Here is a 23,111-nt window from a genome sequence, read left to right as displayed (position 1 = left end):
CTTGGGAACAGAGGTAGTAGGGGTAGTGTTGAGATATTCTCACTATGGCCTTTGTGGAGATGCAGAAATACCACTGAGGGATCACCCAGGCCTCCATAGCAAGTGGACAGGCACGATTGTACCGATTGACCGCCATCTTGTGCTTAATCCTCTTTATATCATGCAGAGCTTCATCACCGATTGATCAAATCGATGCGTGTCAGAATCGTGTATGTCCTATTGAAGAGAAGATCGGAGGAACTCAGCGATGTGGCTTAGTGCATGTGACTGTAGTCTTTGGCTGATCAGCGACCCTTAAGACCTTTCATCAGTCCAAGACCTACACAGTACACCTCTGCAGTTTCATCAGTATCTAGCACTCATGTACGGACAACATGGGGTAGCGGCCACAAGGATGAATCTGGAGGGGTTTTCTCCTTTCTGCGATCAACTGTATCTGCTGAATGTGGGAGATGGAAAATCGAATTGATCTATCCGAATATCCCAAGCCAGTGCGTCCTGAGTCGATCGTGTCGTCCCAGAAACCGCTGATTAGGCCTGACCGCCAGTTTACATGATGTACTCAGGTGATACGTACTCCTACTTATCCTGCTACACAAAAGAGCATCCATTTGGGTAAGTCCTCGCCAGTGGCAAAATGACTGACGTGTAGGCACGGAAACAAGCTCCGAAGACATACAAAACGAAGCTTCCTGAACACGGAGAACGAGATGCAGAGGTAGTTTGACGGGCTGTATGAAACAGCGCCGCAGTGTCATTTTCTGAATAGAGCAAAGCATACGTCGTCATTCTGCACCGTTCCTACCACCACCATGGATCTCATTCTCAAACGTCTCTGGGCGCAAGTGCTGGATGCGATGGAGGATCATCTCGAAGACGACGACAAATTCTTTGAGATTGGAGGAAACTCAATCAATGCTGTACGGCTTGCCGAAGCTACCGAGGAGATGGGCTATGCCTTAACTGTGTCGGACCTTTATCGCCATCCAGAGCTTTCGCAGATGTCCAGCATACTCAAACCTAGTCACGGAACCCCTTCGCAAGACGCAGATCCGGCTCCTTTTGAGCTTCTTGCGAAGGGAAATGATCTGCATGGAACTTTAGCACGCCTCAGCACGATCCTCAGGGTCTCTAAAGTGTCTATTGAGGATGTTTACCCGTGTACAGCGCTACAGGAAGGATTGATGGCCCTCTCCATGAGGTCCTCAGGAAGCTACATACTCCAATACACCTTCCGATTCCCTGTCAATCTAAACACTGCGCGTTTACAAGAGGCCTGGGAAAAGGTCTTGGCCAGTAGTGATGTGCTTCGCGCGCGAATAGCTCGCCTCGATGACCCTGTCGGCCTCTTCCAGGTAATCCTCAAGCCTCCAATCGAATGGCAGAGTGCTAGCGGACTTGAGGCTTATTTAGCGGCCGATGCGAGAATGTCAACCCTCTGATTCGCCTCGCTATTGTCGTGGAAACACCAGAGGACAGGTATCTCGTGTGGACAATACATCATGCAATCTGTGACCGATGGTCGATCGCATTGACCTTGAACCACGTTGCCGCGGCCTATCAGGGAGCTGAACAGACGCAGCTCATACCTCCACGATTTGCTGCGTTCATAAAATACCTCAATAATGCAGACCAAGCTGCATGCCAGAGATATTGGGAGAGGAAACTAGCGGGATGCCATGCTCGACAGTTCCCAAAGCTTCCTACGCCGACTCATCAGCCTCGGACGAGTGGACTATTCCAACACTCTGCGAGGATCTCTTGGCGAGATTCCTCTGCCATCTTACGTTCCACGATCATCCAGGCTGCGTGGGCCGTGACACTGAGCAAGCACTCGGATTCAGATGACGTTGCCTTTGGCGTGACTCTAGCTGGGCGGGATATTCCAGTCAAAGGGGTGGCACGCATGCATGGGCCGACGGTAGCCACTGTTCCAGTCGCGATCCGTTTGAACTACGAGGAAACGAAGAAGGGGTTTCTAAGTGAAGTTCAAGCCCAGATGCACGAGATGATCCCTTTCCAACATTTCAAAATAGAGCGAATCAGCGGGTTGAACAGTGACACCAGATATGCGTGTCAGTTCCAAAACCTTCTGGTCATTCAATCTACACCCGATGAGTCCAGCGTACTTGGGTGGGAAAGAATCGAGGCCCAAACGCCCGATCTTTTCAACTACGGAATTACCGTGGGATGTGAGCCTGGTCAGGATTCACAGACCCTCACTATCCGGGTGCATTTTGATCCTCAGATGATCACTGCTATGGAAGTGGAAACTCTCGTACACCACTTTGAACGGGCAATATCTCAGCTCAACCAGGGGCCTGAGGACCTGTCACTTGGGCAGATCTCGCTTTTGGGACCTTACGACCACTCAAAAATATCCGAGTGGAATCGCAAGGGGCCACCACCGCCAGTGTAAATGTGTATCCACCAAGCGTTTCGAGATGTGGTGGGTCGGCGTTCGCAATCAACCGCTATCGAGTCCTGGGATGGAGTCTTAACATATAATCAGTTGGATCAGCTTTCTTCTCGCCTGTCACATTACCTAGTAAGCGAATATGGCGTTAGGCCAGAGCATCTTGTCGCGCTGTCTTTTGAAAAGTCCTTCTGGATGCCAGTGGCTATGCTTGATGTGTTGAAAACAGGCGGAGCATTTGTGCCCCTTGATCCATCTCATCCTCGAGCTCGTTTGCACCAGATAGCCGAAAATTCTCGAGCAAAGATTGTTCTTACGTCTGCCCAGAACGATGAATTATTTACCGGCAGCATGGCGGCGATTTTGTGCTTGGATCAAATCCGATTTGATGATCTGTATCCAGACCAACTTCCAGATCTTCCTAGCACGGCAGGGCCTCAGAATGCCGCATATGTTATATTCACGTCCGGAAGCACTGGCCAGCCTAAAGGAGTATTTATCGAGCATCAAGCTTTCTTGACGAGTGCTTTGGCCCACGGAGCAGTCATGACTATGAGTGAATCCTCACGGGTGCTTCAATTCGCCTCGTATGCCTTTGATATGAGTCTGATTGAGATACTGACGACGCTTTTGTTCGGCGCATGCGTATGTATCTCCGGCGAATACGAAAGACTACATACTTCGTCTGAGACGATGAATCTAATGCAAGTCGACTTCGCAATCCTCACTCCTGCAGCCTCCCGGGTTCTGATTCCTGCAACCTTGCCACACCTACGAACTCTGGTCCTTGGAGGGGAGGAGCTGTCCGAGGCTGATGCGGAAAGATGGACTCGTAATGGCCTGCGCGTCATGAATGCATACGGGCCCACCGAATGCTCTGTGGTGTGTAGCATGAATGCATCCGTGGTGCCGCAAGCACCCGAAAGCGTTGGCAACGCCGTTGGCTGCAGGATCTGGATCATCGACGAACATAATGCCAATCGTCTGGCGCCTTTGGGGTGTACCGGCGAATTAGTGGTGGAGGGTCCGATCCTGGCCAGAGGATATATGGACAATCCATCGCTGACGGCAGCGTTTTTTCTGGAAAATATGGATCTTCCACACATGGCTGATGATCACCTGGGGATGTCGTCCAGGCGCTTTTACAAGACAGGTGATATCGTGCGGTATGGTCCGGACGGTTCTATCTACTTCGTTCGCCGCAAAGACGAGCAACTGAAACTTCGTGGGCACCGCTTGGAAAGTTCGGATATTGAACACCACATCAAGTCCTACCTAGAAGACAGGGCTCACGTCGCTGTCCTGAAACACCGTGTTCCTGATCTGATGGAGAATGAGACAAGCTCGGGAGACTTTCTCGCTGCACTGATCTGCAACCTAGACGACGATGAAGACCCGCCGCAGCAAACCCATCAACAGCAAGTATTGAAATCCACGGCACGCCTCATTCACGATTCCTGTCTTTGCGAAGCCACCTAGAAAGCCACTTGCCGTCTTACATGGTCCCATCAATATACATCCCATTCAAGTCAACGCCCCTAACAAGCTCCGGAAAGCTCGATCGGGCATCCCTTTGCCATGCGCTTTCCTCAATGACCAGAGAGCAATTTTCCCAGCTGTCTCTAAACACTGGACAGAAGAGACAACCCCCCAGCACCAGTATGGAGCATAAACTGCATGTATGGTGGGCGCAGGCGCTTCGTTTACCCCCTGACGCCATTGGCGTGGACGATAGCTTTTTTCAATTAAGGGGTGATTCAATCCTTGCTATGCATTTGTGCTCTATCGCTCGAACGGCAAATTTCAAGTTGAATGTTTTCGATGTCTTTTCGAATTCTTCACTTGCACAGTTGGCTAGAAGGGCTGAGGAGGAAGGTAACGATCAGAAATGCTCCCCCGAGTATGACCAGTAGAGAATTGAGATTGCGTGAGCTCATGAGCTTACTTTCCTTTATTAAGATGTTGAAGATTCTAGATGGAACTTACTGTTTGTTTGGCCCGTGCAAAGAGTCAACAGTTCTAGCTTCATGTTGATACTAGCCTTTGCGCGTTGAACGACAACGAAGGTCAAGTGCAACTCATGTAGTTCGAACAATACTAGCACGAAGATCCCAATAGAGCAGTAGGAGCATGCCATATCACCTACCTGATCACCAGTACTATCACCACTCTGCCAGGAACCAGTGATCGACCTCCTGCACAGCCGATGACGCAGACGCAGTATCTAATGCGTCTCTAGGTTTTGTGACCTCATTCTCCTTCACCGCTGTCCTGATCACACGATTGCGTTGGGAGGGTTGCAGTTATATAATAGCAGTCATCTCAGGTCTCGAAGTCTTTCACACAATTATCTTCTTGCTGCTCCCACAACCACTCTTATATTTGTTTCATGTCTGACCTATCCCAAACCGAACACAATGGCGCACTATGACAACAAAATCAACCCATCTCCTCTGCGAACAAAACCCATGAAAGTCCTCGTCTTAGGCCTCCCCCGAACAGGCACCACCTGTACATAAACCCTTCCCCCTCGCCAACCAAGCACCAAACACCCCCTACAGAACCCTAACATGAAGACAGCACTATACTCCGCCCTCAACCACCTCGGCTACAAAACCTACCACTACGCCGAGATCCTCAAACCCCAGAACAACCACCACTTCACCCTCTGGCTCCGCGCCCTCGACTCAAAATACTCCTCCACCCCCGACTCACCCCCAATCCCCCTATCCAAATCCAAATCCAAACCCTCCTTCGAAGAAATCCTCGCCCCCTACAACGCCGCAGTCGCCGACCCCTGCTGCTTCTTCGTCCCGGAACTCCTAACCGCCTACCCCGAAGCAAAAATAATCCTCACCACGCGAAAAGACGCCGAAAGCTGGCTCAGATCCATGCAGAGCTTCCTCCTCCCGATCCTCTCATGGCCGTCATGGCCCTTACTAAGCTACTTCGACCCGCACTTCTCAGGTCCCTACTATCGGTTCCTAAGTCGTACGATGAGTATCCTCTCGCAGGGCCGCGTGCCGTATAGTCCCGAGGCAGGGCCGGTGTTGGTGGAGTCGTACAGACGACATAATGAGTCTGTGAGGAGGTTGGTGCCGGAAGGGAGGTTGTTGGAGTTTCGGGCGGAGATGGGATGGGGCCCGTTGTGTGGGTTTCTGGGGTGTGAGGTCCCCAAGGAGAGAGAGTTTCCGTGTCTTAATCAGGTGGGGGAGGCGGTTTGGAAGGAGGATAGGCAGTATTGGGTGAGGTGAGGGTTTGTTGTTCAGAGGGTTGGGGGGAGGGTTTTGGGGGTTGTGGTGGTGGTTGGATTGTGGTGGTGGGTGTTTGGCAGAAGGATTGAGGGTGAGGATTGAGGGTGAGGATTGAGGGTGAGGATTGAGGGTGAGGATTGAGGGTGGATGACGGAGTTCTGTAGGTAGAAGGTGGGTATGTATGTGTACATATGTATTAAGAATGGATTTGTCTAAGGTGATATACTATATTACAGAGTTCTGGGGCATCATATTCAAGATTTGACGGCATCCAACTGTTGAACGACGTCGTCGCAGCGACCACACAGCGGTTCTTCTTCAGCCGGCTGTTCGGGCACGACGTAGCGCCAGCACCGCGAACATTTATCTGCCTGCGGCGTGAAAACATGAACCGTGCCCGTCTGTCCGCTCAAGAGCTGGTACTCCTCGGTGTAGTGCCATTGCGCGTCAGCAATAGCGCTGGGGGTGGCCTCCCCAGGAACTCCCAGGGTCACAGACGAAACGACAAACTGATCCGGCAGCTCTGCCAGATTGCGCTGGAACACGGAATCGTTGACCCCCTCCGGAAGAATGATGTGGACGAAGGACTGCAGCGAGGAACCCATTTCCTTCTTGGCGCGGGCAGTTTCCTGCGCGGTTTTGATGGCGCCGTGCACCGCGACAAGGTCCTGGTAGTCGGTCTCGAGTGTGGGAGTTTGCCATTCCGACTCGGGGACGGCCGCGACGCGTCGCAGAGGGTGTTCGCATTGCGACTTGATGGTCTCCGGCGTGTGCTCCCACGTCTCCTCCACCAGCATCGGGGTGATCGGAGCCAGGATCTCTTGGAGGTAGTGGTAGATGTGGAACAGCGTGGTCTGCGCCGCGCGGCGGCTGGGGCTGTTTTCGCCGTAGGTGTACAGTCGGTCCTTGATGGCCTCCATGTAGAAAGCGGAAAATTCCAGGTTAGCCCATCGGTTGATAGCGTTCACGGCCTTGTAGAATTCAAAGTTCTCGCAGGCCTTCTGGCTAGCGACGACCATCTGAGACAGATGCATCAGTGCGATGCGGTCCACATGCTGCAGCTGGGCATACGGAAGGCGGTTTTCTAATCGGAAATCCGAGAGCGCACCAAGGAGAAGCTTGAAAGTCACACGGTACTTGTGCAGACTGGTGTTGACCGTCTGAAGAACCTGTTTCCCTATAACCACGTCCCGCGTGTAGTCGCTGCTGGCTGCCCACATGCGGAGTGCGTCGGGGCCCAGCGCGTCGTAAACCGGTCCCTTGCTTTCGGCCTGCTGCTTTCCCTTGCCTTTCCTCGGCTTGAGGGGCGGCAACAGCGTTCCGTCCATAATTGCCTGCGGTTCGATGGTATTGCCAATGGATTTACTCATCTTGCGGCCTTCTTCGTCGAGCGTGAACCCGTGGGTGATCAAATGCTTGAAGGGCGCACGAGGAGCGTCGGATTTCCCGGAAGCGAGCTGGTGCGCAGTGAAAGTGAGTAGTCCGGATTGAAACCATCCGCGGTGTTGGTCAGTGCCTTCCAGGTAGACGTCCGAGGGGTGCCCGTTGCTGTAAGGCGTGTCGATTTCCGCCCAGCTGGTGCCGCTATCGAACCAGACATCCATCGTGTCGGTTCCGCGACGATAGCCGGGTCCAGACGCATCTTGCAGGAACGGTGGGATCCAGGCCAAATCGTCTGCATCGTCGGTCCACCATGCGTCCACCCCTCGCTGCTCGATCACAGTCATGATATGGGAGACGGTATCCTTGGTGAGGACCGCCTCGCCCGTGCCTTGATGGTACAGAGCAGGAATTGGCACGCCCCAAGCACGCTGACGCGAGATACACCACTCACTCCGGTTTTTGACAAAGTTTTCCAAGCGCTGTCGGCCAGAGGCGGGCACGAAGTTGACATCATCCAGCGCCTTCACGGCGCTGCTGCGGATGTCAGCGACATCGGCGAACCACTGTTCCGTGGCCCTGATGATGATGGGACGCTTCGATCGCCAGTCGTAGGGGTATTTATGCTCGTAACGATGCTTGGCAATCAGATGACCTTCAGACTGAACGTATTCGAGAGCAGCGGTATTGCCTTCATCCAAGACGCTCTTTCCGGTCAGTTTCGTGGGGTCGCTGGGCATGGCTTGGTCGGTGAATCGGCCCTGGTCGTCCACGGGGGCGAACGCCGGAATTCCACGCGAGACGCAGGCTTCGTAATCATCCATTCCATGCCCCGGAGCACAATGCACCAGACCCGAACCCGAGTCGGCAGTGACAAAGTCCGCGGTAATGATTGGCTGCGCGTCTGCATCTGGTCCTTTGAACAGGGGTCGGTAGGTTGTGCGATCGGCCAATTCCGAGCCACGGATAGCCGGAACAATGACCGACAGGTCCTCTTTCAGGATGTTCTGGAGATACTCGATGCGGGTTTGGGCGATGAGAAGATGACCGTGCGTTTCAGACTGAACAATCGTATACTCGAGATCCGGATGGACGGCGATAACGGCGTTGGCAGGAAGGGTCCAAGGAGTCGTGGTCCAAATCACAGCGCTGAGGTCCTTGACCTGCAACAGAGGGTTCTGCGCAAGATGCGGCGGGACCGAAACCAAGGGAAACTTCACCAAAGCAGCCGTAGAGGTATGATCTTCTTTATACTCCAACTCGGCCTCTGCCAGGGCCGTCCCTGTCGACGGCGACCAGTACACAGGTTTGAAGCGTCGATAGATCAGACCCTTCTCGACCATCTCGCGAAAAATGCCTAGCTGCCTCTTTTCAAACGCCTTGTCCATCGTCTTCCAGTGATTCTCCCAATCTCCCATAACCGCGAAGCCACGGAACCCTTTCATTTGATCCTTGACGGCCTTCCCGGCCAGCTTGCGCGCCGCCTTCCTTATCACCGCCGCACTAACCGGCCCGTTATTCGCCTCCCCCAGCTCCTTCTGCGCCTCCAGCGCCTTCAACTCAATCGGTAACCCATGACAATCCCAGCCGGGGACGTACCGCACCGCCTTGCCCTTCCCCAGCTGCATGCGACAGATGATATCCTTCAGGATCTTGTTGAGGGCGTGGCCGACGTGCAGCCCACCATTCGCATACGGCGGACCATCATGCAGCACGAAGGGCCGGTCGGCGGGCCTCTCACGGCGCTGCCAGGCGTAGAGGTCGTCGGTGCATCGGCGTAGGTATTTCGTCTGATCGGCGGGCGTGACGCGAGCGGGGAATGTCGACTTGGGGAGCTTGAGCGTCGACGACCACGACCGAGTGAGCGACCGCGGCAGTTCCGGCATCCTACCGCTCAAGCATATCCTATTTTTGGTGGTTGGGTCGAGGTCAATTGGTGAGAAGATGTTCGGAGATGGGCGGAGATGGAGGACGCGGATTCGAATCTGATGAAACGAAATCGCAAGACTCATCTCGTCACATGTTTACTTACACCGCATTCGGGGCGGGTCTTGGCGGGCAGAAGTGGTATTGGATTACGCATGGTAAATTACCGAATGTTCTGAACTCTGGCAGCTTTTCAGAGACCTCTGTTCTATTTTAAATATTTATTGAATTACGTAGGGAGTTATGGGCAGCCCAATTGAATACTAAGTGGGCAATATGCTTAAAGAAATATACATTGTGTGAAGAATAGACTCGAAAGGTTGCATTGACCGATCTATATATAAACACCCGTTCAGTAACTATCCGGGGATCTTTAGCTAATGTTTGGAGCATGCGGACAAAAAAGGAACTCATACATGACAAATTGATATTCCGAGTAGTATAATTAAATGGCATATACAAATTAAACCGAAAGCAATCACTACAATAATGCCTAACGCCGGCAATCTAAGTGTGTCAATATATGGTCAAGCAGCTGACAGCGCCATTCTTCAGAACCTCGAAAAGAAGTCCAGGAAAACCAAATAACTCCGTATTACCCAGTCCCCCGTCGTGGTTATCATGGCCGGTCCGGTGACCTTTGCCCGTACTTTCCTCCCACCCGCCTAGAAACTCCACGCTACTCTCAGGGCTGTCGCCCCAACCGCGGTTCAGCACCATGGGCCTCTGCAGAGCTCGCTCTTCCGCAGAGTTGGCATAGTAGCCTTTCCAAACACCTCGGAGTCGCTCGGAGATCTCATCGTAGCGGGTTTCGGAGGTGATGATTTGGTTGGAGGGGTTCAAGTTGACCTTCCAGCGACTGCGGCGGTGGCGGTTGAAAGGATATGACCCAGGCACATTGCCGTGCAGAACGATCTTGGTCACGACCAGATTAGTTGAGGGGGATGGGGGAGATGGATCCGCGAGAGCGGACCCGGGGAACGCAGGCCCGGGTGTGGTAGGGTACGAGATGAAGGCATCAAAGCCATGGTGGAAGTAATTGAAGAAACATTCAGTGGGAAGCGACATGGGGTCTAGGTTGTGGATTTGAGAGAATTCGTCATCCGAGTCATCCGTGCCGCTGTTGGACGAATGATCGATGTCAGTTACATCCATTCCCCTGCCCGGAGACGGGCTTATGCGAAGAGGATCGTCGCCATTGGTACCGCCAGCGGCACGGTGGATCGAGATTCTTCGATCATTCTTACGGTAGATGGCGTCGGGCGGACCAAAGTCAGCAATCAGGTCCTGCGGTGTGGTTTCGGCTAGGCTGATATAGGAAGACGGCGTGGATCGGCGAACCGCTTCCAGTTTGCCAGCACCTAAGATGAGGAACTCTTCCACCTCATCCGGCACCGCGTCTCGAGTCTTCCCGGCCAACGCAGGAAAGCGAGGATACTGCGGTTGCTGAGTAAATAATTTATTTCGAGCCTCAGGCCACGACGCGCCTTGGAATATGGCCATCGAGGTTGCCGGCAGCGCCGCCGACGAGGACAGCAACGCTACAAAGTCGCACTGATCGGACCATGCGGAATGCTGCAGGGGAAACGAAAATGAGACCCCGGGGTATGAAAGCACGTATGTGCCATAGGGGGACTGATTGGTCGGAGGTATGTATTCGCCCGGGTAGGAGGGACCGAAGAGACGATTGTAGACATGTCGGAAACTAGGCCCTTGCTGTGAAATCGGCTGTTCCTGCGGCTTGACTCCCTTCAGTACCTCCTGGCTCTTGTAGACAAGAGTGATCTTGGAGAAGTCCAGAACTTCGATCAGACGTAGCCGTTGGTCAGGACCGTCGAAGCGCAAACGGAGACCGTTGGACGGCAGCTGCAGTGTTACGGGCTTCTGGATGGGATCCGAGGGAGAGTACGCTATGTCGATTGCGGGGTAGGTCTGGGGATGGGACTTGACGCGACTGAGGACATTATGTAGCGACGCACCGAGGGCTAGCAAAAGTTAGCATAATACATGAGCTACATGAGGTCAAGAAATGTAGACATGCTTATGAACCCCAGTCCTTTCCCCGGGAATATCTGCGTCTGAGTTGAAGGTCTGGTGGCGGTCATGATGATCTACAGCCCGTTCTCATCCTGGAGCTGGAATGAAGGGCAAAGGAGGATGATTACTCCATGAATATAAACAGTACAGATGAGTCTGTAGTTAGAATAGTCAGAATAGACAGAGAAAGGATGAGACAGGATTCTGAACCGGAACAAAACAAGAATCAAGACTCAGGGCAGGTCAGATCAGATCAGGAGGGACGATGAGCGCATGGGATCATGTGAGCGGCGGGACTGACCTCCTGACGCCCGGGCCACATGACGGCACGTGCCCGTTTGTTTACGTTTTCCCCTTTGGGCCTGCCGAGAAACAACATCAACTTCCACTGTCAGAGTCGCCCTCGCCAACCTCCCCACCTTGCATTTTGTTCCGCACAACTGATGCGGTAAATGCAGCTGACTCAATCTCGACACTGATTTATCGGAATTATCCGTTGAGTCTCCTTCTTCACCATGGCTGGCCCCCAACGGCCGACCTCTGGCCTGCCGACCAGGAGAACCACCACCACTCGCACGACTGCTCAGCCAACGACACGGAGAATGAGCTCTGCAGTCCCAGAGAAGCGATCTCTCAAGTCACCAGCGATCTCGAGTAGAGCGTCTACGGCGACATCGCGCGCGATCAAATCTCCTAGCGAGCCGGCTAGCATCACCGCGAAAAAAAGGGAGAGAGACTACGAGCGCGAGATCAACGAGGACACCAGCATTCACGTGGTCGTGCGCTGCAGAGGTCGCAATGATCGCGAACTGAAGGAAAACAGCGGAGTGGTCGTGTCGACCGAGGGTGTTAAAGGAAAGAACGTGGAACTGTCAATGGGCCCGAATGCCCTGTCGGATAAGACTTATACGTTCGACAAGGTTTTCTCTGCGGCTGCGGACCAGGTGACAGTGTATGAGGATATTGTCCTTCCAATTGTCAACGAGGTGAGACTTACCGGGAGGGAGTTAACTGAACCTTGCTGACAAGTTACAGATGCTGGCAGGATACAACTGCACGATTTTCGCATACGGACAGACGGGCACCGGAAAGACGTACACCATGTCTGGAGATATGACAGACACGCTAGGAATCCTATCCGACCATGCCGGTATCATCCCGCGAGTCTTTTACTCGTTATTCAACAAGCTCGAGGAGACCGAAAGCACCGTCAAGTGTTCGTTTATCGAATTGTACAACGAAGAGCTGCGCGACCTGCTCTCAGCCGAGGAAAACCCCAAGTTGAAAATTTTCGAGAACGAGTCGAAGAAGGGCCAAAACAGCAGCACTCTTGTGCAGGGAATGGAGGAGACCTTTATCCACTCGGCGACATCCGGTATCGAGTTGCTCCAACTTGGTAGCCACAAACGTCAAGTGGCGGCGACCAAGTGCAATGACCTGAGCTCTCGAAGCCACACGGTGTTTACCATAACCGTCCAGACCAAGCGAACCTCAGAATCGGGCGAAGAGTACATCAGCTCAGGCAAGCTCAACTTGGTCGATCTTGCCGGAAGCGAAAACATCCAGCGCAGCGGCGCAGAGAACAAGCGAGCCGCCGAAGCTGGGTTGATCAACAAGAGTCTGCTCACGCTAGGTCGCGTGATCAATGCTTTGGTTGATAAAAGTCCCCATATTCCTTACAGGGAATCGAAACTCACTCGACTGCTGCAAGATTCTCTGGGAGGACGCACAAAAACGTGTATAATCGCCACTGTCTCGCCATCTCGGAGTAACCTCGAAGAAACGATCTCCACCCTTGACTATGCGTTCCGAGCCAAGAATATCCGCAACAAGCCGCAGATCAACTACATGTCGAAAAAGACGCTCCTACGCGAATTCACCTTGGAAATCGAGAAGCTAAAAGGAGAGTTGATTGCGACAAGACACCGGAACGGTGTGTACATGACCCCGGACGCATATGAGAATTTGACCATGGAAAACGATTCGCGCCGGATTGTCAACGAAGAACAGCGCGCCAAGATCGAGTCTATGGAAGGAAACTTGCGTCACAAGGTTCAGGAGCTGTTCACATTAACCAGCAATTTCAACAACTTGAAAAAAGACAACGAGGAGACTCGCGTGTCTCTTCAAGAAACAAATGATTTACTCGAACAGACCGAAATCGTACTGAAGGATACCAAAACCCTGCTTGAAGAAGAGGAAATGTTGCGGAAGGCGCATCAGGATACCGAAGAGAAACTATACGATGCTGGCACAGGGTTGCTATCGACTCTGGATAGCACTGTTGGGGATGTGGACGGACTGCATGCCAAACTCCAGCGGAAAGCTGATTTGGAAACCGCCAACATGGAAACGTGGAATACGTCGACTTCCGAAGTATCACAAGTCACTCAGAGAGTTGATATGAGCGTGGAGAACTTCCAAACTCACCATTCGCAGCTCCTGAAGAACATGGCGGAGAAGATCAACGGCTTCGTGGCCAATGAACTGAGCAATATCGAACAAAATGGGACCGACCTCTTGGAACGCACTTCGTCTTTTGAGACAGCCGAGGCCGAGGCGAGATCTCAGACCCATGGCGCGCATGATGAAATGAACGAAGTGCTGGAAGAGATCAAGGACCTGCGAGAGGATGTCAAGTCCAAGGTGGGAGAAGGCCTGAACGGTCTCTCTGCTGCGGCCGCTCGCATCTCGAAAGAGGTCATTGGGGAATTTACCGATTTTCATGCTCAGCTACATGCATCGTACAGCACCCTTGGCCAGGAGTTCAAGGCCATGTTCGAAAACATGGTGGCACACCTCAACGGGCAAAAGACGGAGATAAACCGGTTGAGACTCGAGATTCAAGAGGCCAACCTCCGAACGGTAGACGCGAACCGGCGCGCTTCGTCCCACCTGGCGCACACTTTGGAAGAAGAGCAAGCCACAGCGGAAGCGGAGCGAGACGTGCTACTCTCGCAGATCAGAACCCTCATTGAGGATTCCCGCCAACGACAGCACGGCCGCTTGAAGGGCAAGGTGGAGGATGTACGGAAAGAGATCGCTTCCTCTGGTGACAACTTGGAGCATATTACGACCCATTATGATCGACAGGTGGACGAGTGGGTGTTCAAATCGGAGCAATTTGCCAAGGACGTGAACGCTTCACGAGACGAAATTAAGACGAAGATGCAGAATGACTGGGAGGTAAGTGTTTCTGTCAGCTCAGTTTTGGCCATTTGCTAACTTGTTAGGACTTCGACCAACGGAATCTCTCCATCCAGAAGGCAACCGAGTCGGTGCACGAGGAAACTGTGCGTATTGTCAATGCTCAAATGAACAACATGGACAAGCAGATGGAAGCCTTGGACGACTTCGTGGACAAGGCGCGATCTCAGAACGGCCAGTATCGCGACGCACACATCATAAGCTTGGAGAACATGGCGTCCAACGTCCACGACTCATATTCGTCGATGCATGACCAGATTTCCGGCTTGGGTGACCGCGTGAACCAGCTCCAGCAGGATGCGACGCAGCAGCATATCGATCTTGAAGAATCTACCGCGCCCTTGTCCGAGGAAGTCCGCAAGCCTCTCCAGACGCTCCGCACAAACATTCTCCAGCGCCCTCTCGAGGACTATGTCCCTACTGGTGCTACTCCGCAGAAGCGGCAGTATGAATTTCCTTCGGAGCTGCCTCGGACAGAGCCCCATGATATTCTGAGATCTCGGATGCGAACGTCGAAAGACCTTACCGTGCTGCCGTTCAATGATGAAGAGCAGCTTTCCCCGGACAGTTCTCCCGAAACATCTTCTCCTACCAAAGGCTTCGTGTACAACGACGCCGCGGACGAGGTAGGAACACAGCCATCTGCCACAGCCATCGTTACTCCTTCCAACACGGGCCTTAGGGAAGTCGATGCAAACGTCGCCAAACCACGCGTGTCTAGTATTGACGAAAACTCGCCCAACAACCCTCCGTCCGGCAAGAGAAAATCGTCATCATTGAACACCGATGGTTCGGACATTGACGACCTGGATGAACAACAGCCTGCGAAACGGCGCCGCTCTAGCCATGCTCTCGAGGCCAAGCTTCCACATAAGATGATTTCCAAGCAAATGGCCGGCATGATGGAAGGGAGGGAGAATGTGCCTCCACCGGGCCTTTCGGGCGGCCGAAGACTGCGAGGTAGTCCATCTACCTGAGCGAGTCAACATTGTATTCTTTGTTCGTCATTTGCTTCTTTATCTTATACCCGATATCTCTTTCTCTCGGCACTATATTGATGGGCGTTTAACAAAGGAAATTGGAGTTTGTGTGGTGGTCTGCATGAAGCGTCCCAGTCGCTTGGGGTCTTGTGTTCGTGGCTTTTCCTCGATTGGTTTGGGCTTTGCTATGGTGATTCCGTTGCTTACTGCCGATCATTTCGGTGCTTGGAGTTTTGTTTCTATTCGTTTGTTTTCCCGGGACACTACTAAGATACCTGGTACTGTTTTGATTATCGTTCTAGATTTCTGTTCTTTTTTGGGTTGTTATTGTTCTATATTCCTGTCGTGGAATAATTTTATTACCACATCAGCCGATGCAGTATTTCTCTTGGATGAATCAATCTCCGAAATATTGACTGTCGAGTGATATTGTAGTAACATGCTTCCTATATGAGAACAAATATGTTTCATGAACCCTATCCCTCATTTTCCATACCATCCTCACCATTCCCGTGCTCCGCACCACTTTCAAAATCAACCCCAAGAGCATTATCAGTTCGGAATCCCTCCGCCGGCATAGCATCATCCGTATCCCGTTCCACTGTCCCCTCCCCTCCCCTCTCCTCACAAAACTGTCCCTGCTCCCCAGCTTCAATCACCTGCCTCAACTCCCTCAGCCGCTTCGAGAACTGATCCATCATCTCCTCCAACCGCTGGCTACTCCGCTCTTTATCGCGGTCTTTTCCGAGCTGCGTGATCGGCAGACCGGCCGTTCCTTGGATCTTCAGCATCAGGCCACCGTTGACGGGTTCGTTGGAGGTGTTTTTCTCGAATGTTGGTGCTGGGATTATTTGTGTGTTGAGCACTTGCCAGGAGGGGGTCAGGCTGTGGGCAGAGGATACGGTGATTTGGGGTTGGGGGGCTTTGTGGTCGGGTGGTTGGGTCTGGGCCTGGGTTTGTGGGTTTGTGGTGTTTGGATGTTGTTGTTGCTGTTGTGATTGGACTCCTGTCGGATGTGTATGTGTCTGTGTCTGCGACGCGAGGCTGGAAGAAGCACCGGTGGTAATCTCGCGGTTTACCGGATGAGCCGTCTCATCGGACGCAGTCTCCAAGTCCAGAATGATATAGTTATCACGCACACCGGGGATAGGAGGCGGAAGGAGCGGATCCTTTCTTGCGATGGCGAACTCGTCATCCTCTTCGTCGTAAACCTCTTCGCCCGCTGTTCCTCCTGCTCCATCTCTGGTGCGCACGGGCTTCGATTTTCCCTTGGCGCCCTGCGACAGAACGTCCTGGTCGTTTTCGAGCGAGCGAAGCGCAGCTTCCGTGACGATGTCGGTGTCGTCATCGGAGAAGATGTAGTGGACTGTGGGGTGGTAGTATTCGGAGGTATTGGCGTCTTCGATTAAAGTGAAGAAGGGCTGGAAGGGTGGTGATTGGTGGTGGTGTGACGGGGCTGATGGAAAGTCATGATGCCCGTCGCCTTGATGGGCTTGGAAGGGAGGGTTATCGAGGGGAGGATCGTGGGTAGTGGCTGATCCGAGAGGATGGTGTGTTTGTTGGGCCGTCGGGGGACGGTCGATGATGCTCTGGGGGCGGGACGGGGCGTTCGAGTCGGCATCCCGTCGGATGGATTGGCGGGATGGAGAGGAGGATAGGGAGGGAGATGTGGTATGTTTCGGAAGAGACATGTCCAGATTTTCAGGCTACATGATTGAAATGAAGCGGATGGGGAGAGTTCGTGATGATCGGGAAAGCTGGAGGAGCTGGAGATCACCTGGTGCTCTTATCGATAGGGTCAGGTGACTGCAACTGGTATTGCCCGACAGGGAATTCATTCATGCGATCAGAACATATATACAAGAGAGTCCGAAGAAGAAATCAAGGAATAGAAAGGGGTATCGTGTGCCATGGAGCTTTTTAACGCCATATAGACTGCCAACTTGCGTCAGTATTGGGGTTCCTGGTGCTTGCAACGCATTATTCCTCGTTTTGTTTCCATTCAAATTCTGTCCACATTAGTATAGTAATATGTTAAAGATCCAGTAGTCTTACTTTGTCTGCACATCGGACAGAGCCCCTTCGAAGACTCCTGTTGAATCCAAGTCATCAGGCAGTGCTGTCATTATCATTATCAGTAATCGGTTCTATGAGCACATGCAGATCCACTATCGCACCATATGGAAGGAGTGGCCGCATTTGCCAAGTACTAGGAGACAAGGTTGGTTAGCATCCCTGACTTAGCTCCAAATCCTCGGGGCAACAGCGACACTTACGCAGCGAACAGTCGTCGCCTGGAAATTTACAGGTCGGACAAGTGCCGTCAAACTGAACGCGACAGATACCGCAGACCTCGTCGTCGGGCATATCCCATCTCCAGGTCGCGACGGCGTTCCACTCTTTGATGTTGACTTTCATGGTGGGCTGTGTAAATCGATTTGGGCTGGACTTGATATTCTCCGAGAAATTGGGTCTAGTGTTGGAAGAGGAAGGACGAGAAGTACTTCGGAGTAAAGAAAGATAAGAAGCGGAGTTGTTTGTTTTTCACATGGCGGAAGAGGAGAACCTCAGGCGACCATCGACTCCGCACTCCTCTTTCCCCCCACACCACAACAACGCCCTGCCTCTTCCTCGTTAATCCACCATTAATTTCTCCTTCACCGGATTACACAATCTGACGACATTGTGCTTTTCGGAATGTAAATATTGGGTCTCATCTCTATTTCTCCAAGAAATTCCCCTCCCCTTCTGTGACCATGGCTTTCGCGGCCTTTCGTAATTCTATCTCCTCTCCCCTTCGCTTGGGCCGCTCCATGATGTCGGTCTCTCAGCAGCAATGCCGCCAGGCCTCCTTTTCTTCCTACCTAGTTTCTCCTAAGGAACTCAGCGAAGCCCTGAAGAAGAACCCGCCGACGAAGATCTCGACTTCTCCCCGTGTCGTTCCCATCTGCGCGGCGTGGTTCATGCCCAATGACCCCGAGGGTCGCAAGGGCATTGACATCTTCCGGAAACATCGCATCCCCCAAGCCCGCTTTTTCGATCTCGATGCGATCAAGGATCCCGAGTCGCCGTACCCTCACATGCTTCCCACTGCCGAGACCTTTGCCGATGCGATGGGGGAACTGGGCATCCGGAGGGACGACGAGGTTGTGGTTTACGATACGGAAGAGCTGGGAATCTTCAGTGCGCCCCGTGTCGGATGGACCTTGCGCGTCTTTGGACATCCTAAAGTCCACGTCTTGAACAACTACAGACTGTGGGTTCGTGAAGGATTCCCGACCGAGACGGGCGAGCCTCAGCAGGTGGAACGAACCACCTATCCTCTCCCGACTTACGACTCGAAGCTGGTCATTCCCTACTTGGAACTGAAAGAGATTGCCAAGGAACATAGGAAAGAAGGGGCGAAGGAGGTGGAAATCCTGGACGCGCGATCCTACGGCCGCTGGGCGGGAACCGATCCTGAACCGCGCCCGGGACTCTCCTCGGGACATATTCCTGGCTCCAAGAGTCTGCCTTTCCAGGAATTGCTGGATCCGGAGACGAAGACTTATCGCTCTGGAGCCGAGTTACGCAAGATCTTCGAGGACCGGGAGATCGATGCCTCCAAGTCGATTATCAGTTCCTGTGGCACCGGAGTCACGGCCAGCATTATTGAGACTGCACTAGGCGAAGCCGAATATGGCGACCCCAGTCTTCGGAGAGTGTATGATGGAAGTTGGACGTAAGTGTTTGATTTACCGAGGTGCAAGTGGTTCGAGGTTTGCATTGCTGACCATGAATCTTCTGTTCTAGGGAATGGGCACAGCGTGTCAAGCCGTCCGACGGTCTGATTAAGAAGGTAACCTGAGGTGGTCACCAGGCAACGGAGGAGAAATTGAGAGATGAATGACCCGATGCTGTTCAAGCAACTCTGTATGACATAGCGTTCGTATTCCCATGCTTTGCTTCTCTTGTGGACTGGTGGATCTGTGTGACGGCGACAGCACACACCTTGAAGGTTGCAGCTGGTCGGTTTCCTGTTTGATATAGAATGTAGTACAGACCAATCTCCCATAGACATTATTGACTTTCAGTGGAAGTTGCGCCCAGTAGAACCTGATTATGCGGAGAAACCCGACACTGAAAGCCTGAGGACGACCGCCGCTTAGTCAGTGCAAAGTCCCGCGGCTTCGAGTTGATCCGCTGCTGTTCGGATCGCTTCTCTCTCTCTCTCTCTGTCTTCATCTCTCCGCTCAATACATTCCTTCAGCGCTAGTCCAGATTTTTAAAGATGCTACAGATGATTCTTCTTTCTGAGCCAGGGTCCCGTTGTGAGTAGAGTCAGAATCCCTTCATTTATTTTTTCAGCTGTCTTTGTCATGGCTTTGGTGCCTAGTATCCCGGACCTATGCTTCTCATACCACACTGGCTTGCCCCCACATCAGATCCATCCGCCTCCATCAACCCAAACCTCCTTCGTGGATCTGTTTCCCGCTAACATCGCCGTGCGGCTCGGGCGCAGTCGTCAAATTTAACTGTTTGGTGTAGGATTCCTGCGCCTGTTTCCGAATTTATCCTCTTTCGCCTTCAAGTCGCTTGTGTCTACCGTCGACCGCTTTTCGAGTCATGTCGACAGGGCGCAAGGTCTTCCACTGTGCTGTGGATGAGACGGCGTTGACCACGAATATCAGCGAAATCAAAAAATGGACGACCAACGGGGCCATCACCTTGGTCGTTCCTCTTTATAGTAAGTATAGTTTCTCTCCGGAAGTCGGTGTTTCCTTGTCGCTCACCAGCGATTGCTATTCTCAGCCCTTGAACGCCTTCATGCCTTGAAGCGGGCGGGATCTCAGGTCGCCATCAACGCCCGCGAGGCCGTCCGATTCCTCGACCGAGTGACGTCCGGAAAAGACAATGTGATGGCCGAGCGAGTTGCCCTGCAGGGGCCCATGGAACAATACGAGAATTGGGAGGAGGCCGAAAAGTACTTTCTGCCGGAGTTTGAGGAGGAGCCAGAAGCGCTTGACGGCGTGGCGGCAGCGGAGGATCAGGCGCTGCCTGCGAAGCGCCAAGGGAAAGGGAAAGACCAGAAGAAAAACGGTGTCAACCACCAGGACGATTTGTCGCAAATGCTTCTCAACAAGCTAAATTTCAAAAAGGAGTCGGATGCGGTTTCCATCACCTCGAACGGTACCCACAGTGCCCCTGCGTCGCGCCCGTCTTCCAGGAGTTCCCGGACGAGCCCCGAGTGCGCCAATTCCCACATGGTCGAAAATGGAGGAGGGCCGAAGGACCCCAAGGCTAAGCGTGTCAACGGACATCGCCGTTCTGCGTCCGGTTCGACCATTCCGACGGTTCCCCTGGTGCTGCGACCGTTGCTCAGTGCCCTGTTGTGGCGACTCCATAGCGGTCCCGATGCCTCGAATGCGGCCAAGAACTGTATCTTGGTCACCAACGATCGTCCTACCCAGGTCTGGGCGCAGAAGTTTGGCATCGGGGTCAAGAATATCCACCAACTGCGCACCTCCATCCAGTACGAGGAGCGGGAGTACAAGAACCGCTGTAAATATGTTGAAAAGACCCAATCCACCCAGCCCGCCGAACCGAAGTCTTTGCTTTCGTATGAAGACGAGAGCGATGAGGATGAACTGGTTTTTGTCCCCCGCGGACGTGGTAAAGGAGCTTCCAGAGGTGGCCCGTCGCGCTCCGCAAACAATCGCAAATCGGCCACCGCATCCAAGCCGGCCGCGCCGCCAGTGGAAGCTACCATGGAGATTCCGACGCAACCTATCGATCCCAATTCCTTTAGTCGGTCCCTCAACGGTCCCACTAAGCAACACCCCACGGTCGACCTCAGCACCCAGTCTGGAGCTGCACGCGGCATCGCAGGTGCGTCTCGACATCACGCCAATGGTCGCCGCGGTGGTGGAGGCGGCGGAGGCGGCGGTCGTGGTTCCTCTCGTGGAGGCACTCGAGGTCGTGGAAAACTTTGGGTTCCTTGATCGGATTCCAGTGCACCGTTGATCCAACATGTGTCGACGGGCGTGACTTTGCGAAATCCAACTTAGACCATTTCGGTTGCTACTCGAAGCAGAGAAAAAGGAAAGGAATTTTTTTTGCTATTCCCGGGCTGCTCCTTGTCAGACTATCAGCCTCAAACAGTGACTCGACAACGGATGAGGTGATGGGACTTGGAAAGATGCTACGGATACGATGAGTGCGAAACGGATATGGCACGGTTTCGATCCAAACCACGACGACCATTCGAAGATGAGAAGGACTACGGTACTCGGAGCTCTGGATCCGAGTGGATCTCTTGAGCCGACGTGCCTTTTCATCTTGTCATTGTCCGTTTCCTTGCCTACCGTCGCAATGGAGATTCAGGCTGTTTGCTTTCTCTTTCCTTCCACTTGCCGGTGGAACATAGGAACCACAACGTTCGGACCGGCTTGCTTTTAAACCAGCTAGCTTTTCTTTCTTCCGGAATCCTGCTCTATTGTCAAAAAAGAAAAACCAAAAAAATCTCCTCATACGGCAGTGCTTTTATGATCGCTTGATATTTCATTGGCATATTTTTGATTGTTGTGTGCGAGTTGAGAGGAAATCAAGTAGAGGCCGACAATGCTAGGATCGCTTATACTATTTATTCCGGGGCGAAAATTTATTGTGTGTATGGTTAACTGCTAGATAGCCTTTCGATAGCTCTTTAGGAAAACTGCATATAATGAAGTGACTCTGCCGGTACAGGTGCATACGTGAGCATTAAAAGCATAACTGATTGAATTATGAACGATGAGCTAATCAGTGCGGGACGGGATGACATCGTCCATCTGTTGGTTGCCCCGCTGATGAGGCACCCCAGGTCCCGTGTCTCCGCATCGATCACTTGACCTGCCATGCCACTTCTTCCATCTGACTTTCGCTCTTCTTTCTTCCTTCGATCACATTGTGTACCTGTCTGTGACCTTGGCTACTTTATTTATTCCGTACATGACCGATGTAAGTCACCGGGATGGAACCTTTCTTTTCCTTTCCTCAGTCGGTATACTCCGTCTAGATACATACTAACTACTATATCTACATTTACTACATAGTCAAGCACATACCCTTCCTGACTTACCTCACAACAAAAGACTGTTGACACTACTCTATTTTACTCTCTCAACCAAATAAAATCATACAGGAAAAATGGTCTCCTCCACTATCGACGATACCTCCCTCTCCGCCTCGCCCACTGAGCGCCGCAATTCGCTCGAGAAACACCTCCAGAACCGTCCCGAGCCGCAGGACCTCAAGGAGAAGCATATTTTGCTGGACACTAATGTTGCTCCGTACGTTGATCCCCGTTTCTTCGTGTCATGAGTTTTGGGTCTATCGAGACAGGATATGGCAGTTGACAGTACTTCGGATCGAATGTTTCCGACTGACAGCATGACGGTGTATAGATCCATCCAAGCCGCTCGTCAGGAGCTCGCTCGCCAGCGCGCATCAGACAGCTTGAAGAAGCATCTTGAGCATAGACCCGAGAGGGAGGAGTTGGTTGAGAGTATGTATTTTTTCTTTCTGATTCTAAATTTATGCTTATTGTTTTGTTTATTATTTCCGTGCATTCCCTTCCTCCTCCCGTTTGCCTGATCTTATGTACTGGACCTTCTCGTGCCCTGAAGTATACCAAAATTTCATCTCCACCAAGCCCCTCCCCCAAGATGAACGCTATACTAAACTAAGATGATAAAAAATAGGAAACATCCTCCCCTCCACCAACGCCGCCCCCGCCCTGCAGGCCCATGCCCGTGAGCTCGAAAAACACATGATCGCCGACCAACTGGACCACAAGATCCAAAGTCGGCCACAGCCAGAAGAGCTCATTTCTCAGGGGATCTTGGATGAGGAGGAAGATCCGAGAAAGCCGAGCGTTTAGAGAATGCGTTT

General features: G+C 52.6%; 12 protein-coding genes across 12 annotated transcripts; 8 read left to right on the top strand and 4 right to left on the bottom strand.

Moving 5' to 3' along the window:
* Positions 1-812: 812 nt before the first annotated feature.
* LDX57_006744 (uncharacterized protein) lies at positions 813-1,442 on the top strand (the record flags this gene model as incomplete). The annotated part of the gene is made up of 1 exon (XM_046088462.1): positions 813-1,442. The coding sequence occupies one exon, from the start codon at positions 813-815 to the stop codon at positions 1,440-1,442; it is 630 nt and encodes a 209-aa protein (XP_045944432.1).
* Positions 1,443-1,906: 464 nt separating this feature from the next.
* LDX57_006743 (uncharacterized protein) lies at positions 1,907-2,419 on the top strand (the record flags this gene model as incomplete). The annotated part of the gene is made up of 1 exon (XM_046088461.1): positions 1,907-2,419. One exon carries the CDS (start codon positions 1,907-1,909, stop codon positions 2,417-2,419), a length of 513 nt encoding a protein of 170 aa, XP_045944431.1.
* Positions 2,420-2,611: 192 nt separating this feature from the next.
* LDX57_006742 (non-ribosomal peptide synthetase) lies at positions 2,612-3,895 on the top strand (the record flags this gene model as incomplete). Its single annotated transcript, XM_046088460.1, has 1 exon — positions 2,612-3,895. The coding sequence occupies one exon, from the start codon at positions 2,612-2,614 to the stop codon at positions 3,893-3,895; it is 1,284 nt and encodes a 427-aa protein (XP_045944430.1).
* Positions 3,896-4,833: 938 nt separating this feature from the next.
* On the top strand, positions 4,834-5,670 carry LDX57_006741 (sulfotransferase family protein; the record flags this gene model as incomplete). Its single annotated transcript, XM_046088459.1, has 2 exons — positions 4,834-4,927; positions 4,997-5,670. The coding sequence occupies 2 exons, from the start codon at positions 4,834-4,836 to the stop codon at positions 5,668-5,670; spliced, it is 768 nt and encodes a 255-aa protein (XP_045944429.1).
* Positions 5,671-5,840: 170 nt separating this feature from the next.
* ISM1 (isoleucine--tRNA ligase ISM1) lies at positions 5,841-8,997 on the bottom strand. The gene has a single exon (XM_046088458.1). The coding sequence runs from the start codon at positions 8,934-8,936 to the stop codon at positions 5,925-5,927; it is 3,012 nt and encodes a 1,003-aa protein (XP_045944428.1). The 5' UTR covers positions 8,937-8,997; the 3' UTR covers positions 5,841-5,924.
* Positions 8,998-9,244: 247 nt separating this feature from the next.
* On the bottom strand, positions 9,245-11,360 carry LDX57_006739 (UPF0183 domain protein). Its single transcript, XM_046088457.1, has 2 exons — positions 11,018-11,360; positions 9,245-10,961 (listed from the first exon to the last, which is right to left on the bottom strand). The coding sequence occupies exons 1-2, from the start codon at positions 11,079-11,081 to the stop codon at positions 9,493-9,495; spliced, it is 1,533 nt and encodes a 510-aa protein (XP_045944427.1). The 5' UTR covers positions 11,082-11,360; the 3' UTR covers positions 9,245-9,492.
* Positions 11,361-11,528: 168 nt separating this feature from the next.
* Positions 11,529-15,197, top strand: LDX57_006738 (putative kinesin family protein (BimC); the record flags this gene model as incomplete). Its single annotated transcript, XM_046088456.1, has 3 exons — positions 11,529-11,999; positions 12,049-14,199; positions 14,247-15,197. The coding sequence occupies 3 exons, from the start codon at positions 11,529-11,531 to the stop codon at positions 15,195-15,197; spliced, it is 3,573 nt and encodes a 1,190-aa protein (XP_045944426.1).
* A 479-nt stretch (positions 15,198-15,676) lies between these two features.
* Positions 15,677-16,891, bottom strand: LDX57_006737 (uncharacterized protein; the record flags this gene model as incomplete). The annotated part of the gene is made up of 1 exon (XM_046088455.1): positions 15,677-16,891. The coding sequence occupies one exon, from the start codon at positions 16,889-16,891 to the stop codon at positions 15,677-15,679; it is 1,215 nt and encodes a 404-aa protein (XP_045944425.1).
* Positions 16,892-17,180: 289 nt separating this feature from the next.
* On the bottom strand, positions 17,181-17,618 carry APC11 (anaphase promoting complex subunit 11; the record flags this gene model as incomplete). The annotated part of the gene is made up of 4 exons (XM_046088454.1): positions 17,181-17,209; positions 17,256-17,319; positions 17,378-17,409; positions 17,477-17,618. 4 exons carry the CDS (start codon positions 17,616-17,618, stop codon positions 17,181-17,183), a joined length of 267 nt encoding a protein of 88 aa, XP_045944424.1.
* Positions 17,619-17,765: 147 nt separating this feature from the next.
* Positions 17,766-19,275, top strand: LDX57_006735 (sulfurtransferase). The gene is made up of 2 exons (XM_046088453.1): positions 17,766-18,921; positions 18,993-19,275. Exons 1-2 carry the CDS (start codon positions 17,957-17,959, stop codon positions 19,045-19,047), a joined length of 1,020 nt encoding a protein of 339 aa, XP_045944423.1. The 5' UTR covers positions 17,766-17,956; the 3' UTR covers positions 19,048-19,275.
* Positions 19,276-19,805: 530 nt separating this feature from the next.
* Positions 19,806-21,181, top strand: LDX57_006734 (uncharacterized protein; the record flags this gene model as incomplete). Its single annotated transcript, XM_046088452.1, has 2 exons — positions 19,806-19,926; positions 19,992-21,181. 2 exons carry the CDS (start codon positions 19,806-19,808, stop codon positions 21,179-21,181), a joined length of 1,311 nt encoding a protein of 436 aa, XP_045944422.1.
* A 1,186-nt stretch (positions 21,182-22,367) lies between these two features.
* On the top strand, positions 22,368-23,100 carry LDX57_006733 (RPEL repeat-containing protein; the record flags this gene model as incomplete). The annotated part of the gene is made up of 3 exons (XM_046088451.1): positions 22,368-22,510; positions 22,625-22,725; positions 22,922-23,100. The coding sequence occupies 3 exons, from the start codon at positions 22,368-22,370 to the stop codon at positions 23,098-23,100; spliced, it is 423 nt and encodes a 140-aa protein (XP_045944421.1).
* Between the last annotated feature and the right edge of the window lie 11 nt (positions 23,101-23,111).

This window comes from Aspergillus melleus (genome assembly GCF_016097325.1).
Source record: "Aspergillus melleus strain CBS 546.65 chromosome Unknown contig3, whole genome shotgun sequence".
In the NCBI taxonomy this organism is placed as follows: domain Eukaryota; kingdom Fungi; phylum Ascomycota; class Eurotiomycetes; order Eurotiales; family Aspergillaceae; genus Aspergillus; species Aspergillus melleus.
The sequence above is the reverse complement of the archived record's forward strand: the minus strand, read 5'-3'. Positions and strand labels throughout refer to the sequence as shown.

What these genes read in the sequence shown, in the direction of transcription:
- ISM1 (XM_046088458.1), bottom strand. Translation starts at nt 8,936, where the DNA reads ATGCCGGAACTGCCGCGGTCGCTCACTCGGTCGTGGTCGTCGACGCTC.
- LDX57_006739 (XM_046088457.1), bottom strand. Translation starts at nt 11,081, where the DNA reads ATGACCGCCACCAGACCTTCAACTCAGACGCAGATATTCCCGGGGAAA. An exon ending in GAAAGGACTGGGGTTCATAA is followed by an intron (nt 10,962 to 11,017) that starts GCATGTCTACAT and finishes AACTTTTGCTAG; the next exon opens with CCCTCGGTGCGTCGCTACAT.
- LDX57_006735 (XM_046088453.1), top strand. Translation starts at nt 17,957, where the DNA reads ATGGCTTTCGCGGCCTTTCGTAATTCTATCTCCTCTCCCCTTCGCTTG. An exon ending in GTGTATGATGGAAGTTGGAC is followed by an intron (nt 18,922 to 18,992) that starts GTAAGTGTTTGA and finishes CTTCTGTTCTAG; the next exon opens with GGAATGGGCACAGCGTGTCA.